The 19400-nt window shown below is 36.9% G+C and overlaps 1 protein-coding gene across 7 annotated transcripts in view; it reads right to left on the reverse strand.

The window, feature by feature from the left end:
• Nucleotides 1-2117: 2117 nt before the first annotated feature.
• Nucleotides 2118-19400, reverse strand: part of FAT1 (FAT atypical cadherin 1) — a 101694-nt gene continuing 84411 nt past the window's right edge. For 3 of the 7 annotated variants that reach the window (XM_085545293.1, XM_015862143.3, XM_085545294.1), the window contains exons 18-29: nucleotides 18518-18715; nucleotides 13363-14164; nucleotides 12407-12538; nucleotides 12154-12317; nucleotides 11289-11751; nucleotides 10640-10793; nucleotides 10277-10387; nucleotides 9439-10070; nucleotides 9055-9192; nucleotides 7085-7144; nucleotides 4532-4567; nucleotides 2118-3592 (exon numbers count right to left, since the gene is read on the reverse strand). In XM_085545293.1, coding sequence (XP_085401419.1) covers nucleotides 2967-3592; nucleotides 4532-4567; nucleotides 7085-7144; nucleotides 9055-9192; nucleotides 9439-10070; nucleotides 10277-10387; nucleotides 10640-10793; nucleotides 11289-11751; nucleotides 12154-12317; nucleotides 12407-12538; nucleotides 13363-14164; nucleotides 18518-18715 — 3516 coding nt within the window. In that variant the 3' untranslated portion in view covers nucleotides 2118-2966. Of the gene's footprint in view, nucleotides 3593-4531; nucleotides 4568-7084; nucleotides 7145-8553; nucleotides 8608-9054; nucleotides 9193-9438; nucleotides 10071-10276; nucleotides 10388-10639; nucleotides 10794-11288; nucleotides 11752-12153; nucleotides 12318-12406; nucleotides 12539-13362; nucleotides 14165-18517; nucleotides 18716-19400 lie in introns of those variants that run through there. The other 4 variants (XR_014945398.1, XM_085545295.1, XM_085545297.1 and 1 more) reach the window with 4 other exon arrangements.

Genomic DNA, 19400 nt, shown 5'->3' on the forward strand with positions numbered 1-19400 from the left:
ATGCAGTGACTCTTGTGGGTGTCAATTGAAGGACATTCATTAGTAGGAAATGAGTAACCTTTCCTAGGGTTAGCAGTCTGCTTAATGGTCCTGAACTAGCCACCACAGAAACAGACTAGTGGCAGTAAATGTACACTGGGGGCAGGAAAGTGGAGGAACCAATGAATCCACTATATATGCAGCTGTATTGTCATCCCATTGATGCTAACTGGTGGAGATTGTTTTATCGTAGCTTGTACTCCTATGACTTTGGGTAAAATTTCTTGTGTGGTGTTGTAGTATTACTTAAGAAACCAGGTTTAGTTGTGCTTATTGGACTTGAGTTGGCTGATAATAGCTCCTGGCACTTCTACAAAGGGAGCATTTATATAACATGTTCTTACTTTAACAACAAGCTGTTAAGTTGTGGAGTTGAAACTGCCTGTTGCTTCTGTGACTGCTATGATGCTGTCTTCTTTTTTCTGCTGTGAAGTACAAAATTGTGTGCTGTGTACTGCTTAGCAGCATTGGCCTTGCAGAGACAAAAAGAGTATTATGACACTTTTCTGTGTAAGGTTTTTCTGTTTGGTTTATTTTTGGCCAAGAAAGTTTGGAGCTGTTTGCAGAGTAATGAGACAGTTCCCTCAGTTCTGATAAATTATGGTTAAGTGTTGATTCCTGTCCTTCGTACATCTTAATTTCAAGTATCTCTTTTCCAATATTTCTGCTCTAAACTATGAACTTAAGAAAACTTCTGTAAGGTTTTCACCTGTATTCGAGTCAGAATAAGAATGCAAGCCTGTGTCCTGATTTCATCTTACTGACTTCAGAGGTTCCATTTCTACCAAGGGCCAAATAATAAGAAATCTTGAACAAAACTGCCACAGAGCTTAACATCCATTTCTTGAGCTACAAAGGTTAAGCAGGGATCAAAATCAATATGGAGAGCATTATACCCTTTACTCACTACAGGAGGATTTTTTTAAAGCTACTAGATAAGAAAATGCTTTAACAATGTGTCTGATGTAGAGAAAACTGTACTATTGGGGATGAATGCTGCAGCATAAAGCCAGAACATAGTTTTAAGCCCACTCATTTTAGTTCTGTTAAGAACTAAAGTTAGTTAAGATTCTTACCTGCATCTTAGCAAATTAACACTGAGGACGTGGTGTGTCATGCTGAACTCTTGACTGTCATGAAATCCATCTGTTTCCACAACACACTTTGCCAGGCTGCAACCTGTTTTGTGCAGAAGTAATCAAACATCCAAAGACAAATTCCATATCCTAGTCTCTCAGGTGGTGAAAGGCCTCGGTTAGCTGTTGTGTACATGACAGGATCTGCTGTTGTACCTTTCCCACTTTTCCACAGTAGGAAAAAATGGAGGTGAAACAACTTCTAACTGTGATAAAGAACACATTAATGAGCTAGGGTATCTCACTATGAATTTTAGTGTTCCTCATGCAGGAAGTAAAAGGAAGTTATCTTATTCCTTTCACTCATAGTCAGAGCAAATTTAAGCTGGAGAACTGCATTAGGGGATTTCTTCTTTACTGGTCAGAAAAATAGCTGGGCAATCTACTTGGGCAAACTGCCTTGACTTGCATCCAGTGTAATTTTAACAAGAGACTGCAATTTAAAATATTGCTTAAAAACCCAAAAACTAGGAAATTAGCATAGAATTTTCAGCATGGAACTGCACAGTCAAGGAATAAATAGAAATGAAAATCCCTACCTAAGTAAATTCAGAGAGGAGGAAGCTATTTTAAGAACGTAGGGTTTTTCTCCCTTTATATATCTTGTGTGTGTGTGTATAAGGAACTTCAGAGAAACTACTCGGTAAGCTACATAATAGCTGATGATATATGTTTAAAGAAAAATGCAAACTATGAGAAGGTTACTGAAGTTTGATTCCCATCAAGCTTTATTCATACTGGCCCGATTACTTTTTAAAACACCGTTAAGTAGACACACGCTGCCATCTAGTGAGCATCTCTAACAACTGCGTTTTGATTTCTGAGGAGAGGAAAAATGTGCTGCTTGGAGCAAGGAACTTAATACAGTACAAAACATAGACTTAAAAATGCTGCACTGAATGCTTTGTCAATTGTATGTTATATAACAGAGATACACAGAGCAAAGCTAAAGTATTTTATTAATAATTTATTGTCAGTAAGAAAGACTGGCTAATGGTAATTTTCAGTAAAAACCTTTACAAGACCATTGGATCACAAATATACAGACACTATAAAAACTGTGTCATGGTGGTTTTGGTTTTAAACTGGTATGTAGAGGGTCTTCAACACACTTTCCAAGAAGGGAAAAAATGTTTACAGTTCTAAAATACAGCAACCCATTTAAGACATTTCCATGTAGCTGACCCAGCAAAATATCAGACCTAACCTATGTACAATTGGAATCGTGTGAATATGTTGAAACTCTCATAATGAAATGTCAAACCTTGGTTTTGGGGGGGAATACATACAGTGATGCCCTGATTATAATAACTCAGGGTGCTAATTTAATGGCACACAAACACCACTATTTTCAGTGGAAAACAAATTCACAAAATATCTACAAAATCTAGTTTAAAACTATTAAAATCAAAACTGTACATAAAATTTACAAAAAGTAGGAGGAAATTAATTTTCATTAGAACTATATAAATATATGCATCATGCTAATATGGAGAAGTGGTATGTGATTTTTAACATAGACAATGCAAGTACAAAAAACACGTTCAAAAATGGCACAGTCAGTGGAATTGTTGGAACTGTCCAATTATAGTAGGTCAGGAAATGGAAATAAGCTGGTTTAGTGAAATGAACTGCATGATCCAATGCCACCATGCCAGTTTAGCTCACTGAAACAGAAGCATTTTCTGAGGCTGGGGAAAGAGGGGGAGGGGAAAGAAAAAGAAAAAGCTCTCCAAAATTGTTCTAGAATTAAGTCTGTTAAGAGTCCAGGCACTTTGTTGAGTGTGAGTGTCAGACTTCTGTATGTTGCTGGGAATCAAGTGGAGGAATTTTCACATTTTCAAAATGACTGTCATCTCCACTCTCATAGTCACTCATCATGACTTCAGACTCCATTTCACAGCATGCTGACACATCAGAGCACGAAGCTGTGGAAGCATACACAGACATGGACATGTTGTCTACAGTGGGAGCTTCAAAGTCTCTATTGTACCCTAATGTATAAGGAGCATAAGGTTCTCTGTAATTGCCACTGGCACCACTAGCTGTGGTCTGAGGTTCGGACATGTCTGCAGGGTAGTGATGGGGAAGATACTGATTAAGGTTAAACCTCTGCCTGCTTCTTGTAGAAGAACCCAAGCTACCTACGGCTGGCATGTCTCTGGGAGGCTGTATTGACTCAAACTGGTCGCTGTATTCTGGTGGCAATGGTGGAAGCTCATCAGGTGCAGGGAAGTCATCAGGTGGAGGTGGAAAATCACTTTCTATGTCATAACCGCCAGGGTAATAGTCTGTATCGATGGCATTTGGATCTGTATAGAGGGGAGCTGACTCCTCAACCACTTCATAATTTGGATACTCCTGGATACCTGGCAGTTGAACACTTGGCATCCAGTCTGATGTATCCCAGTGATAACCTACAAAGTGAAAATTAAAAAAAAAAAAAGAAGAAAAAGAAGTATTAACATTTCATCTTAGTCAATGAGTCTTCTGAACTGAGAATTCAACACATGTATTAAGACAATGCAGTCGCTGCGATTAGGACTTGTTAATTGGAGAACAGTGTGCCTGGCTCCACAGAAGACATTCAACACAACTTTGCATTATGCCATGCATTAGATATTGCATCATTCACATTTAAACTTTTAAGTTTTCTCAGACATCTCACCTAAAATGAGAAGAGCTGTACATCACCTATGGAATGTGCTGTTACAATGCATAATGGTAGAGAATTGTTCACTGAATAGCAAATAACCAACTGTTTCCCTGGTGCAGCTATAACCTCTTACTCACTTGTTGTCTGGTTAATGAGTATTGGCTTGCTAACTGATGCCTGGTTTTCTCATGAATATGTTTAGCAAAAATTAACCATGCTTTTCCTAGTAAAAGAAGTAATTTCTAACTGGTAAAGTATCCAAAGTATTTAAAGTGACTTTACCACCTGACTGAATTTTAGTGTTAGCTCTGAATGGCACCTCTCCATGCTTCCACACCTCTAATAAAATTCCTTTCCCTTTGACTACATGTAAAGATGTTCCACACTTGAATAGAAGAACAGCAAAATCAGGCTTAATCATGCATGGCAGCTTTCCCTTGAATAAGGTTTTACTGCTCTGCTGAAAACCAGGTGTAAGCCTAACATCAATAAAAATATGCATCTGTGTGTATGTATTTTTAACCTGAATACCGAGAAGGAAAATTAATACAGAACTGGAATAAGGTGCAAGTCTAGTAAAAAAAAAAGAGTAATCACTGCAGACAAATGCACAGCAAGCAATTGATAGTAAGTCCGTGTTAAAGCCAAGTATTAACAAAAATATTTTGGTGCATATCAATGAACTGCATGCAGAAGTCACCTCTTGAATTGCTGAGGTCAGGAACAGCAAAAGATTCTTTAGTTGGCAGAATGAGAAGAAAAAGGAGAAAATATCTGTTGTTAGGAATCAAATACTAGTACCAATATGAAGACAAACATAATGATTGTTACTGAAATGCTACCTCTATCTGGTTTTAGTGCGCTCTAGGTAAATATGACTATCTATTTAGCAGTAGTAAAGTTGGCCTTTTTCCCCTAAGATCCTCCTTTATTGAACTTGAGCTGTAGAATTGCTGCTGAGTCAACGTAAAGCCCACCTGGGACACTGTCTTTTTATGGCATTAACTGGAGTCCATGGCCTGTTGAAATTCTCATTTCATCATATTTAGAGCTTTCCTTAACAGCTAACAAGACTTGGTCTGATTCTTTTCTTACCCAACACCCCCTTGGCTTTTGATACAGGGATAATCTATCAGGACTTGCACTTTCTAGTGTCTCACACAAAGATAGAACTTTCACTTTAGTATCCAGCTTTTGGGATTGCTTTACAGCAACAACTACGTAGCACAGAACTGTCCTGTGCTGCCTGACAAACTTTAAACATTTCTTTCTCAGGAATTCCTTATAGAGGTCTGAAAGGAGGGGTGCTTACCTGTTCTGATCTCAGAATCATCTCCTAAGAATTGAAACTTGTATCTCAGAAAGGTCTAAGGTCTGAGACCCTTCAAATATCTCTGGTCTCCTCACCAGGAGAATGTTCTGACCACTAGACTTCTTAAAAAGACAGACTTCTTTGGTTTTGTAGGGAAACTGGGTGCAAAAGTGAACTCAATAGGCAGATGACTGTACATGCTTCCAAGCCAAAGACCACTTAACATAAAGTACAGCAGCAAACTAAAACTTGATGTACCTATCTTCCTAGGTGACACTTCACTACACTGAAGTTCCATTTCCTCTTGCACTCAATACTGTTGTTTACACTGAGCTACAGCCTTCTCTGAGGAGCAGTGAAGGGAATACAGGCCTATAGCTGTCCTAGGAGGAGACTGTGCAGTTGATGCTTCCAGGATACTTTTGGAGACTTGAGGAAAAGACCACTTGTCCCAGAGCCTGACCTTTGCTGAAGGGCGGAATAAGGATCTCTGCTGCTAAAACTGACACCATTCTGAGATGCTCCAAAGCAGAACTCTGTACCCCACTATGCTTTTGAAGAATGAATGCTTACTTAGGCTAGAAACTTCCAAGTATTAAGAAGCAGGTGAACAGGACATCTTTAATCTCTATCCTTTCTGGATGGTTTGTAGTGAATAAAATAACTGTATTTTTCTTACAGTGATACTAAAACAATGAATGATATTTCCAACTATCATGAGAACCTAATTCATCAATTTTTATCTATTAAAATCTCAGAAAATCTAAGTTGTTAAATATTTCTGATAGGCTTTGCTTTTGCTGCCTCTAGTCTTGGAATCTTCCTAAGTCTTCCTAAGTTAGCCTCTTAGTTTTCCCTAACTTACATTGCATTACAATTTTCTTTTTAGCACTGGAGACTAAGATTATTTGTAAACATTAATGATATATTCTTCTGTGATTAGAAGTCTTTACATTTGCCTTCTTTTTCATGTCTCTGCATACACTAGAGAACAAGTACTTCAAATAACAAGACAAACAGAATCTTTAGGTACTGTAAATATTTTTATGATCTTAAAATGGCCTTGTTTTCAGCAGGACTTCTAAGGTTTCCTAGTCTATTTTATTTTTGCTAAGAAATAAGAAACATGCGGTGGGTATCACATCAGAAGTAGCCTCTGCCGACTTGCAGTGGAGATCTAAACGAGCGAGCTATTGAAAATTCTGGTGCTATTCAAGTCTATTGAGTGATTATAGTGTTTGTATAGGCTCAGTGGCACTTCTATTACTACTACTATTTCATACAGAGTTTGTTTCTTAAATGTTAGAAAGAAAATGCATTGAAAATAGCTATTTTGACTCCTTCTAAGGTAGACATGAATATGTGCAAACAAATGTGTGTACATACATATACACACACAAACCCAGTAAGAACAAGAGGTAAGCAAATACTTAAGCTGGTAGGGATGTGCATGCCTGTACACCTCAATTGCATATTATAAGTCAGTCAGCATTTTCTGCTATAGAAAAACTCATCTAAAAAGACCAGGGAGGAGTGTATCGGGCTACTCATGTTCCGCTCTGCTAGAGCCAATAAGGTAAATGGGTAAAGAAATGGTGCTATGGGCTGCTGATTTTTCATCTATTTTGGCGTACATGTCTCTGCTGTCTCAGCCTGCCACTAGCTTTATTTTGAATGTTGTCAGACAACAGTAAACACCAATATCTTTTTATGCTACTCCTTTTTTTCCCCCTAAGAAACCACACCGAAACATGCCTGCAGGGTAGACACAGCATACACATGAAAATACAAATACACATACCATATAAACATACTCCTTAATAATGCTTATGAAAAAGTGTAAGTAAATAATAGTTTATAACTCTCATCTGCTACATTACTAGACGAAAAACGTGCATTATTCTGCCAAAGCAGTAAATAAATATGAAAACATGTATATACCTTCTTTTTCCACCGAGTCAACAACAGCATTGACAAGGTGTATTACAGTCACTACGGAAGCTTGTAAAAGGTATAAAAGGAGCAAATTAAAACAAACCTATAGTTAGTATCATTTTAAACAGCATACAGGCAGATAAAAATACTGTAAAATTGTAGTCCATTACTATTTAAAAAATGAAGATTATCAGTGTAAAATATAGATATATACACTCTATCTAGGAAGCAATTGCATGTAACACACAAAACACATCTCTGAACCTGACTTTTGTTCTTTATGAACATAACAAGGTACTTGTTATAAATATTCTTGAAATTCTGCATAAGCACAAAATTGTTTTAATTTAATTTTATTTTTTTTTACTGTTTTAATATTTAATCAATATAGTGTTTGTACCATACTTCATCTAGATTGCAATAAAACTAGGCACCCCACAAATGCTGATGTGGGGTGAATTCAGGAGTAACTAAGGAATAGGCTTCCTACTCCTGTTTTCTTCCCCTCAACAGAGAGGTAAAATCACTGCAATAAAAGGGTAGCAGGAACGACAAAATCAGGTTGATGCTGTTGATGTGGTTTTCAAATAACAATCACAGTGATTAATTATTCTGTTATAACTTCCTCTCTCCAATATACTTTTGGAAGGGAGAAAGATTAATAGGGTTGGATGGGGTAAGCACATGCAATTTGTTCGCAGGGCTCAGGGATAAACTAATAAATTCAAAATCTACCAAAAAAGGAGGAAGGAACAATCTCTATGATGCTACAGTTATTTCTCTTAGAATGATGTATAACCGAATAATCAATACGTGACAAGAAATACCTGTAGGAATGTATGAAATGATGATGAAGGGAGGGGAGAACACGTACTGCACAACACTTAATACCACAGAAAAAAGTTTAAAGTTGACAATAAGTCTACTGATAAATGATGAGTACTAAAGCATACCATTTCACTTTCACCAATCATTAACGATTTCTATTAAAGAACAAACCACTTTAACTTGTTAACCAGTGGAATGGTCTTTACTTCTAAGCTAAAGAAATTTAAATTCTTATTACCATACAGAGACAAAAGCAGGAATTGGAATAGAGTCAGAGCACCTGAACTTAGCGAATTAAATTGTGGGACAAGCTTGTTTCTGTCCAGTCAGTCTGAAATATTTCTGAATATACAGATGCATTCAGATCAAACAGTAAAAGCATCTGTTGTAACAGAAAAATAAGAGTTCCAATCAATAACAGTAATAAAATGCTCAAATAAGTACACTGATTATATTTTGAGCGACTGGAATCATGATTAAAAGATTTATGTTTTTATTTTCATATTGGCTTTTTTCAGTGAATGAAGTTTTTAATTAATTCATTTTAATCATGGTGAAAGCCAAGTATACTGCTCTACTCTAAGAAAATTCCTTTTTTTTTTTTTTTTTTTTTTAGCTTCCTTCATTACTAAAGTAATCAAACTTACAAGCAATCCCTTAAACTCTGCTCTCACTCAGAACTGATCTGATCCATATGGGAGCTGAGGTCGCAGCAAGAAAAAGAGAAGGAAACACATGAAACTGTAACACCAGAAAGCTTTACTAAAAGCTGAATGTCAAAACTGAAATTATAGTTGCAAAGGCTGTTTTTTAAATTCACTGTATTCTTATATAAGATGATAACCAATTATTAAATTTGAATGCGCTTTTAACACAGTGTTAAATAAATACCTTATGCTGCATTTATATGTTCCAATACTGAAATGAATATATAGGTAATTTTAAGGTAAAGTAATTAACATGAAGTATAAGATAGGCAAACAACACTAACAGATTTGAGTATTAAAATAAATACTAATATATATTAAATTGTGTACTTAATATATATTAGATGTATGTAATGCCTATTGATACTAAGAAAGAGATTTAGATGCAGAGACATTATGAATGAATGTAAAAGCAGTATAGCATGATTAGAGTTTACATACCATTGTCATCACATGATTCAGACTGGAAGGAGCTAAGCGACTGGACTTCAGACATGCTTTCTCTAGCACTGTAAGGATGGGAGCTCTTCTCATCCAGAGGCTTTTTTGAAAGGCAGGGGTCAAGATCTACTACTTTAGCTAGAAGAAAAAGTTTCAAGTGAGGCAATTAACAGACTTGATTAAAAGAGTCAATAGAAATTAAAGCTTTCTAAGATTTACACTTCTAAGAAAACTTAGTAGTGTATTAAGCTGGATCAGACTTAAGAACTAGTAAAACCTTTATGCTTTTTCTATCATAGCAAGCACAAACAGACATTGAACTCATAGTAAAACTGCACCACAAACACACACCTAAAAGATAACAAAACTAAGAATGTTTCTTACTGTCATAGTCAAAATCCCAGCTGGGCTTCTGTATCGAATCACTGTCTGAAGGAGAGTTGGAGGGAGGTGGAGGTGGCAGGTTTGGTGCTACACTGCAAACAGCTACAGCTTTCCGGTGGCCATGCACAGAATCTGGGTTAAAAGTACTGAACTCTGGGTGCTCAGGGATCGCAGACCCTTCAAAAGAATTTCTGTCAAGATTGTTCCTGGAGTCGCTTGGAATGCTTGGAGTGTATGAAATGGGACGAACAGGAACCTGAGGTGGGATGTCAGAATAGATGTTCTTATTCAATTTTCCATCAAAATAAGGTCGTTGCAAGAAAGCTGCTGTAGCTCCCAGCTGCTTGTCTTCAGGTTCTGGTTGGTGTTTCTTCTTCCTACTCATCATTTTGCGGCAAACAACAAAAATCCCAACTAAGAAGAATATTCCAGCGATGAAAACAATAATTCCAATTACTTCAGCTAAACTAATGTTCCAAGATGTTGAAACGTATTTGTTAAGAACGATGTCTGTGCAGTGCTTTCCTCCAAATCCATGGCTGCAATTGCAGTGATATGAACCATAAGTATTTTCACAAAGGGCACCATTAAGACATGGGTTTTCTGTGCATTCATCGATATCAGTCAAACACCTACCAGAATCAGAGAAAAGAAACAATGGTTAGCTTACATCAGTAACTAGTGCTGTAGTCTCCTCATTCAACAATTCTAAATACGTTTAATATGTAATACTGTACAGTACCAGGCAAATTGCTATTCTGTCACCATTCCAGATTTCCATCAACTTGAGCTGTTTAGTATTGATAAATTTTCCATTACTGAGGAATGCTGTACTCACCTTTCTCCCCGAAAGCCTGCTTCACACTCACAAACAGGTCCATCCAAACTGTCGATGCACTTGCCACTGTTTTTACAAGGATTATCTTTGCAATATGGACCTAGCTGGCACCTACAAAAGAGGAAAAAAAAAATCAGTAACAGAAAGAGCCACTGTCTTACTGTAAGTTGTGTAAATAGTATTAGATATAGTAGGATTCAAGGCTGCAATATAGGGCTAACATTAACCAACTGCAGTGTATCAGTGGATTTCAAAGTGTGAACTTGAAGTAGAAAAGAGATTTAAAAAAATGTCAGAGAAGGTGTTACATTTTTATTTCGTGCTATAAGGGGTTCGTTTGCACAAAAAACTGCACAAACATACCTTTGGCCTGTGTACTGTCCTCGGCACTGGCAGATGAAATCATCACTGACTGGGATGCAAGTACCTCCATAAAGGCAGGGATTGGAAGCACATGGGTTGACACTTACATCACAGTGAGTTCCCATGAATAAAGGAGTGCACTTGCAGTAGTAACCTGAAATCAAATACATTCTTTTTAAAAGGTGCACTTGGCTTTACTGGATTCAAGACAAAATCTGCCCTGCCCACCTACCTGTTCAAAGAGAGGGAGGCTAGAAATATTCTATTGAAAAATGAAGGGAAGTAGGTCTAATGGAAATGCTTTCAGGCTTGTGGCTGAAGGTTAACTGTCACTTATCTCTCAGAAATTATGAGAGAAATTATGATAATGTTTTCATAAATTTTAAAGCTCTAAAGTAGGCATTCAGAGAACAGACCTCAGTGTTTACTGACACTGAAGATTAAATCCTTGCATTGTTTGATGGCTTTTGCCTACTTCTTATTTGAAGGAACTCAGTGTCTAGAACACAGGCAGACACAGCCTTCCCCCCTAGTTAACAACCAGCCTTCTACAACCCTCTGGAAAAGCAAAAAATACTTACGAAATTGTTTTGGCCTTCCAAGGCAGGTAAGTGGAAAAGTAGTTTTGAGAACTAACAGAACAGCTTACCTCCATTTGACAGGGCATTGCAGATGCCGCCATTCTGACATGGGTTGCTTGAACAACCTTCTGTGGTAGTAAGTAAGCACCCAGGAGTCACATCAACAGATTCTTCCATGTGTGCATAATTTCGTGGCTTGCTGTTCAAGGGGAGCTCTTGTCCATTGAGCACAATAGAATCCATGCAGCCTCTGAAACCACTGCTAACCTGAGGACTCCTGCCATGTCTTGCACCTTGCTGCCGAATATGACCACCAAAAAACACATGATTATCTAGGTTTAGTGTCCTGAGTGTACCAGGAGCAGTACCAGATGCAGTATGCACCCTGTCCAGAACAAGTCGTGCATAATTTCCATCTACTTCAAGAGATACTGAATGCCACTGGCCATCATTAATCTGAATGCTCTGAACGGAGACAATGCCAGGTCCGCTGCCACAATCAAATTTATACTGCAGCCTTCCATGATGAATCTATAGAAGAAAGACACATCATCAACAAATGGAGCACAGGCAGATCATCACCACAAAAAGCAGAAGTTGAAAATATTGGTGCCTCTTACAAGTTTACGTTTGTTATAGAGACAAGATGTTGGTGGTGTTCATAAAGGACAATTTACTATCATAGTATTCTAAACATTCACAGTGATTGTGATTCACTATAGACGACCCTTTTAATTAAAATGCATATAGGACTTTCTTTTTTAAAACTAGATCCTTTTTGTCATTTTTTTAAACATTGAAGAAAATAGATTCTTTCTGCTTATTAAAAGATTCTATAAAGGTTGGATGTATTAAAAAAAAACTATATTGAGTGCAACTCAGTTATAACAATTCTACAGAAATGTCTGTATGAATAAAAGAGGAAATATATACCTCTAAGATACTGTAGTCTGTTCCTCGAGCATACATTACAACTGCATGAGTAGAGTAAGTTCTAAGCCTCATTGTCAACTTCATTTCCTCTTTGTTCTCACTTTCCATGAGGCGATATTTCACATAACTGTTCCCACTGAATGTCACAGCAGAGCCCACTGATGCTGAGGGATACAGAAAAATATGACACATTAACACCAGGCTGGAAAATAGTATGGTTCCATGCAGAAATTTTTTAAAGCAAATTTCTTACCAGGACACTGTCCAGTTTTGCTGTCATGGCAAACACAGGTGTATTTTCCCTCCTTTGGATCTCCTAAACATTCGGTACCTTCAGGGCATGGGTTTCCTTCACACACACTATTCACCACAGGACATTTCCCTTCTGAAAAATGAAATAAATATATTATTTCTCTTCTGTTGGTAGTAATAGTATTTTGTGAAAAAGGACATTTGTGAACAGGAGCTGATAGCAACCCAAATGGTACTCCTCAATATCAACAAGAAAGTGAATAATAGTTATGAGAGATGATTTAAAAATACAGACTACGCAAATAGTGTGTACAATGTCTGATGTTCATAGTTATCTCAATTCAACTGATAAAATTTGGAAAATCACGCTGTGGGTTTACTCCTACAGTCACACATCATAAAAAGACCCACAAGTACATAGATAGATATAAGCAGAGGAGGAGAAGAGTATGCATTTGAGACAGAAAAGGAATGGGCTTAAAGTATTTTCTTCAGATAAAGTTCAGCCAGCAGTGCTAATCAATGATTTTAAAAAGCCATCTCATTTTCCTAAGACCCATAGACAAATTAATCATTTGTTATAAATACATATGCTTTTATCTATTTTAATGCATATTAATTTCCCAGTTCAAGCAGTCATTCACAGCTAAGTTTTGAAGCTGTATGAGATCTCTCTCTTAGCAGAAACCCAGAAATATTCAAGTACTTTGCAGTAACTTATTTCTGTGCATACAAGACTGAATAGCTATTATTCACACAATCTAGAAGAAGCAAGAAAGGGAAGAAATTCCTTTATAAAACAGATAATGAAGTATGAAAAAATACCCTCCCAAAAGCTTATATTGTGTAAAGTCTCATTATCTCATTTTAAGAGAAGAATTACTCATTATTTTAAATAAAATTTGGTGAATGTTGCAGTGTGGGTTACAAGATAGTTTTCCTTTCAGCTTTCCTTACCTTTACAAAGACAAACTGCTGCTCTGTGATGACGGGGAGTGACAAAACTCAGCCTGGCTGTGCTGTGAGTTGACATGATATTCTCATCCAGTGTTACTTTTTCTTCACAAAATTTCAAAGGACAGTCTAGGCCTGCACAAAGCTTATGGAAAACATCAATTATCCGGACACCAAGAATCTCCTCTAGGTCAGGCACAGAAGAGTTTATCTTGTGGAGCAAAATTCTCATTGGATGCTGAGAGCTGACAGACTTTTCAATATTCAAGAGGACATCAAGGTTTGAAGGAGGATCAGAAGGCTGCAAACTAACAATCTGGATGTCGTTTCTCCTCACACCTAAGATATTTCTTAAAGCTCTCTGGAAATTGCGCCAGTAATCGCCAATGAATTCTTCAGGAGCAAGGTTTGCAAAGCGTATTGTAATGCTGTGATTTAGTAAATCTTGTGTGATTTGTTTGATGTGCACAGTAATATCAGCTGCAGTTGTAAATTTTCCATCTGTAACAGTGACATTCAGGAGGTACTGTCCCACATCTAACCTTTTATGTGCTATTAGTTTGCCTCCAGTACTGGAAACAGAGAACATGGATTCCATTTTGGGGTCCAGGCTATAAGTCAAAGTATCATAAACATCTTGGTCAGTTGCATGAATTTTTCCAATGACACCACCTGAATATTCTTCGCCAAAGGCTGTAATAAAGATTTCTAGAGGCAGAATTGCTGGAGGATAAATGCTTTCTTCAATAACTCTAATATCAACATATGTCAGAGATGACAACGGTGGCTTTCCATTATCTGTGACCTAATAGGAGACAAGGGTATAATTAGATTGTTTTGCTTTATCTCATCAGATTCTGTTGGAAATATAGTGTTCCTTAGTGCAGTATTGCTGTATTTTTCTACAAACACACACACAAACATACAAAAGTTCTTATGGGTAAATGATTTTAAAAAAATTGCAAATTTCGGTTCATGAGGAGTTAATTCTGAAAATTTAGAAAACTTATTTTAAATGCACACACAGGCATGCTTTCACATCTTCCAAGATTAAAAGGATATGGTGTTCCTAATACCTCCACATGCAAGAAAGCCTACTAGCACTCAGCAAATGCAGAGGAAATGCACAGTAGCTGATTTCAGACAGCAGATGGTGCCCAAAGATTTTTTAGTACAAGCATGGAAACAAATTAGAAACTCAGAATGACTCATGGACTCTAAATTTCTAACAAGTTTCACCACTTATTAGGAGATTGGTCTTGAAGGCAATCTAAATGCAGTATACCAAATAGTACTGCAAAAGAAAAATAATGCATGTAGAATGTTACAGTTAATTATGTTGTCTTTCATGATTGGTAATCATGGAGAGGAAAAAAACAACCTGTGATGGATGTCTTTTGAACATCATGTCCCCTATCTTCCATCTTTTTTTTAATAACAGCACACACAGGCATTGGATGATGAGAGAACAGAAAAAAAATTATTATAAGAATAATAAAGAGTATTCGTATGGGTTTACTTTTTTCTCTTTACATTTCTCAGTTCTTGTTTCTCCTCTAGCTTTTTCCCAGTGCTCTTTCCCAGTTACTGAAAGTGAGACTGAACAGGCAAAGAAGACATAGATATGATGTGAAGGTACAGAGAGGATAAGCGAGCTCAGAGAATATAAGATATCCTCCACTTTTCAAAACACGTTGCAATAATTATACCATGAATACAGGTTGGTACGCACTGCAGATCCATGCAGAGGAATTGCTTTTGATTTTTCAGACAAATTTAAGCAAAAGAAAATAACTCCAGAACACAAGATTGTTTGAATGTGCATACAAGTAAAAAGGCTAGGTATGTCTCACAGAACTAAATACTGCTAACAGTAAATCCAAAAGGCACAGCCAGAAGCCTGACCTCTAGTTACCCAAGCACAAATAAGGAGAGAGACAGAGAGACGGAGCAAGCTTATGTTGGCAAAGTTTTGTTTTGCCTAGATTTCTGCCTGGAAACAAGACAAGGCAGGCAGTTTATCCACAGCACAAAAGCCCAAGAGAAAACACAAAAACACTTGAAACAAACAAGCAAGCAATATTATAACAAATGGACAGCAAATAGGAAAGAAGACCCCCAGACGAAACTATCTTTCAATAGTACAGATATGTAAAAATCTGCTTTAGTTTTGAACTAAAGACTTAAGGAGCGCACTACAAAAGACTGTATGACTCATAGCTGAAGATTTCACACACTAATGCTATGAGACATTTGTTAATGGATAGTCTATTTCCTTTGGAAAAAAAAAAGAAAGCAGATCTGAGTGGCATGTACATGTTGGGAAAAAAAGGGCTCATGTGAAAGTTTTATTAGTGGTGGTGGTTTCTATGTGTGTATGGCAGGGGGAGGGCTTCCTGACTTCAACTAAACCTGTAACATAGGAACAGCTCTGCCTCAGCAATCCATTCAGAAAGAAATAAAAGCTGTGAGTACAGAAAAGCAGGGCCAGTGAAGATCAGTTAAAAAACAAAACCATGCTACAATGGATCACGAACAGCTATTAACCGAGGAACTGCAAGAAGAAAGTACAGAAATCAGAGACTTGAGAAGATGATTTTTTGTTATTCTAAATTCTTTTACGTGAAAAGGGAAATAATTTTTTTTCCCAGAAAGACATGTATCTATTTTTATGTGTATCATTCAAATTAAAGGCTTGTGATATAGAAACGGTAGTTTTAGTCTTAGATGCCTTCATGCCTGTGTATGGTGACTCACTAAAGAAAAGATAATTGCTAATTATAGCACTATGTCAATTTAAAAAAAATGATCATAACAAGTGATGATAAATGGCAACTGAAAGACAGTGATGTATTTCCAGAATCGATGCAAAAAACTTCTAACTCGAAGTATGACAGGTAGAAAATACTGAGATTGGGCAATACAGAACAACAACAAAAAAAGCATGACGGTAGTGCAGTCTAACACTAATGTATAAACTCTGAAGTGTTTGTTCTAAATGAGTATTTTGCTTTAAGATGCTTGTTTAGCTATTGAGTGTGATTAAAATTCCACTTTTATTCATTCTCTAGAAAAGATGACACTGATCACATGCTGTGCTAAAGATAAGACAGCTGAAGTACTGACAGGCTGCTTAAAGGCATTCTACAGACTAGGTAGCTTGGAAATGAAAAGAACTGCATGAATCCATCAAGAGAAAGGTGTTAGACTGATCTCTTGTATTTAACAATAGGCAGACACATTAGAGAGAGCCAAATGTGCAGCCAAAATCATGAAGTGGGATTAAGACAGTCTAACAATCCACACAGTCAAAATTGAAGCCATGTGCATTAACAGGAATGTGCTTTAGAAGCAAATTACATATAGAATCACCAAAGTTGGAAATGACCTCTAGGATCATCATGTCCAATTGGCCACCTATTGCCAATATTTCCCACTAAACCATGTCCTTCAGTACATCTAAAATGCTTTTTGAACCTCAACCACCTCCCTGGGCAGCCTGTTCCAGCATCTGACTACTCTCGCTTTTGGAGAAATTTTTCTTCATGTCCTAAATCAGTTACTGTTTAGAGAAAAATATAAAGTACAACATAGAAATCTAGTATAATACTATTAGCACACACAGGAAAAATACTACTTGATATTCTCTTCCCTAAACAAAAAACATGACTTTGGGAAAACAGTACAGAATTTGGAAAGCACATTATGTAAGAGTGACAAAGCTCACCTCTACTGCTGCTTTGGAGACATACAACCTAAGAAGGCCAACAGACACTTCACTTGAAGGCTAATCTGTCTCACCAGATCATTAGCAGATCATTACTGAGAAGCAAATAACTGACAGCAGGATGATTTATGTCCCTGACCCCTTTTTAATCTATATTCTTAAATCCTAAGCTAAACTTAAACGAAGCCCTTACCTATGCTGCTTCTTATACTGGTGTCTCCTGATACCATGTTTCAGTGACTCAAGAAACAAATCACAGTACCTGTGGGAGTTTTTTTTTTCCCTTCCCCTAGGAGAAGAGGTCAACTTTGTATAAATACACAAAAAATATTACCCCACTGTGGACAAAATTTACTACACCCTGGAGCAAACAGTACTGCTGTATAATTCTGCACATTTACTCAGAAATTATATGCAATGTTACATATGAGAATAACAGAGATTTAAAGGCCATATAAACTCACATAAAAATAAAGGTGAGAAGTTTTCTTAAAATGGTTTACAAATGAAGGCCAACTATTTTCAGCCTACCAATTTTAAGCCCTGTGGTCACAGTTCCTTAATTTATAACTGAACAAAAAAGGACTGGATGAGATTTAAAAAAATAGTTTGATTGATTTTCTAATGTTAAGGTGCAAAAAGTATTTTAGAGAACTTATCCATACACTCCCTTAATGTAATTCTTATTTTCAGACATAGCCTCGTCCTTCTGCACAACTGTTCAAGAGTACGCAGACATACTACATCCTAGCCTTCCAGGGTTATTTTTGAAGTCTTTGCCACAGCAAAACTCTGCAACCTGCAAGTACAGTACTAAGGCATATGGGAATTGGTCAGTGAGGTTCAGTGCTATGTGAAAGGTCCACTGACTTGGTTTTCCAAACTTAAAAAAATAATAATCACATGCTTTGAATTGCCCTCGAAAAAAGAATGTAGTGCTATAGAAAAATGTCAGTGCTGCTACAACATGAACTTTTTAAAATCCCTGTTGCCATTGTATCAATGTATTCCAGCGCACAGCTTCAAGCATCAAAGAAGTAGCGGTCAGGAGTTTGCAGTGAGCACAAGGTGGTTCAAGAGACCACTCCCTGCTGGCTTTTCCAGATAAATGCCACGGTGAAGCAAAATGTGTAGGCTAAAATATGTGCCTCGTGAAAGGCACAGAAGCACTCACCCTGTCAACATTTCACAGGCACCTTACAGTAACAGTAAGTTCACCTCACTATTACATTTGAAGTACAATTCCACTTAAATCAGCAGACTGAAGATGCCACTGCAAGGGACATGGCTCAAATAACTACTTAGCAGGTCAAGATCTTGTAACAGAGAGGGAAATAATCTTCCAAGTAACAGGAAAAGGTGGTGGATTGTGTACAAATGGAGAAAGTTTAATCCTTAAACTAGAAAGCAGCAAAAAGTTGTGTATCCTACCTTAACATGTAGTAAATAGTGATCCCTCACTTTGCGATTCAGAGCAGCAGTTGTTGTCAGTACGCCTTGATGGTTAACCTGGAAAGTGTTCTCTTCATTTCCACTCAGGATGGTGAAAAGAAAAGGAGGACCATTGTGAGAAGAATCCTTGTCTGTCACCACCAGCTGAAGCACACTAAATCCAATAGGTTTATTTTCCTATAAACGCATAATATGATTACATTAGTTTTGTTGCACTTGGACATATACACTAACATTCATTTTTTGCAAAAAGAAAGAAAACCAAATTACTGCCAAATCAGTTAAAAACTATCAGTGAAATGAAAATTACAAAACTGTTTAAGAACAAATACTACTTTCTGTGAAGAATGATAATAACAGTAAAAAAATTCTTGGGCTTTGACTCTTTTCTAAAGCTTTTTATGAGATTGCTGTAGGTAGCTAAGCCTTGAAACTTTACATTTTCCACTTTCAGACTGAATTAAAATTACAGAAGATTAACTACCTAGTCATCAAAGATTTCAAATTTAGCTAAAACACCCACTAAACATAATTCAGTGCCTTTGTGGGTGGACTAGAAAAACATGTTACTCCATCTCACCCCTTATATCTCAAATTATTGTTATGAATAAAGCCATGGTCTGCTTAAAATACGAAATCCAAGTTAAAAACTCTGTATTATAAAGTTTCAAGTTGGCATAATGTGGATGTCTGATATTTCAGACTTTTTACATACTTTGGTTAAATACGCCTCTGATGTTCACAACCCTATCTCAAGCTCAGAACACCTCTCACGGAACATGTGTTACACTGTATCTACCAGAGTTTATACGTATACAAATTTTAAATGCCAAAAAAGTAGAAGTGTCATTGCAAAGTTCAG

Source organism: Coturnix japonica, chromosome 4 (genome assembly GCF_054131305.1).
Source record: "Coturnix japonica strain WE chromosome 4, WE-NBRP24, whole genome shotgun sequence".
Classification (NCBI taxonomy): Eukaryota; Metazoa; Chordata; class Aves; order Galliformes; family Phasianidae; genus Coturnix; species Coturnix japonica.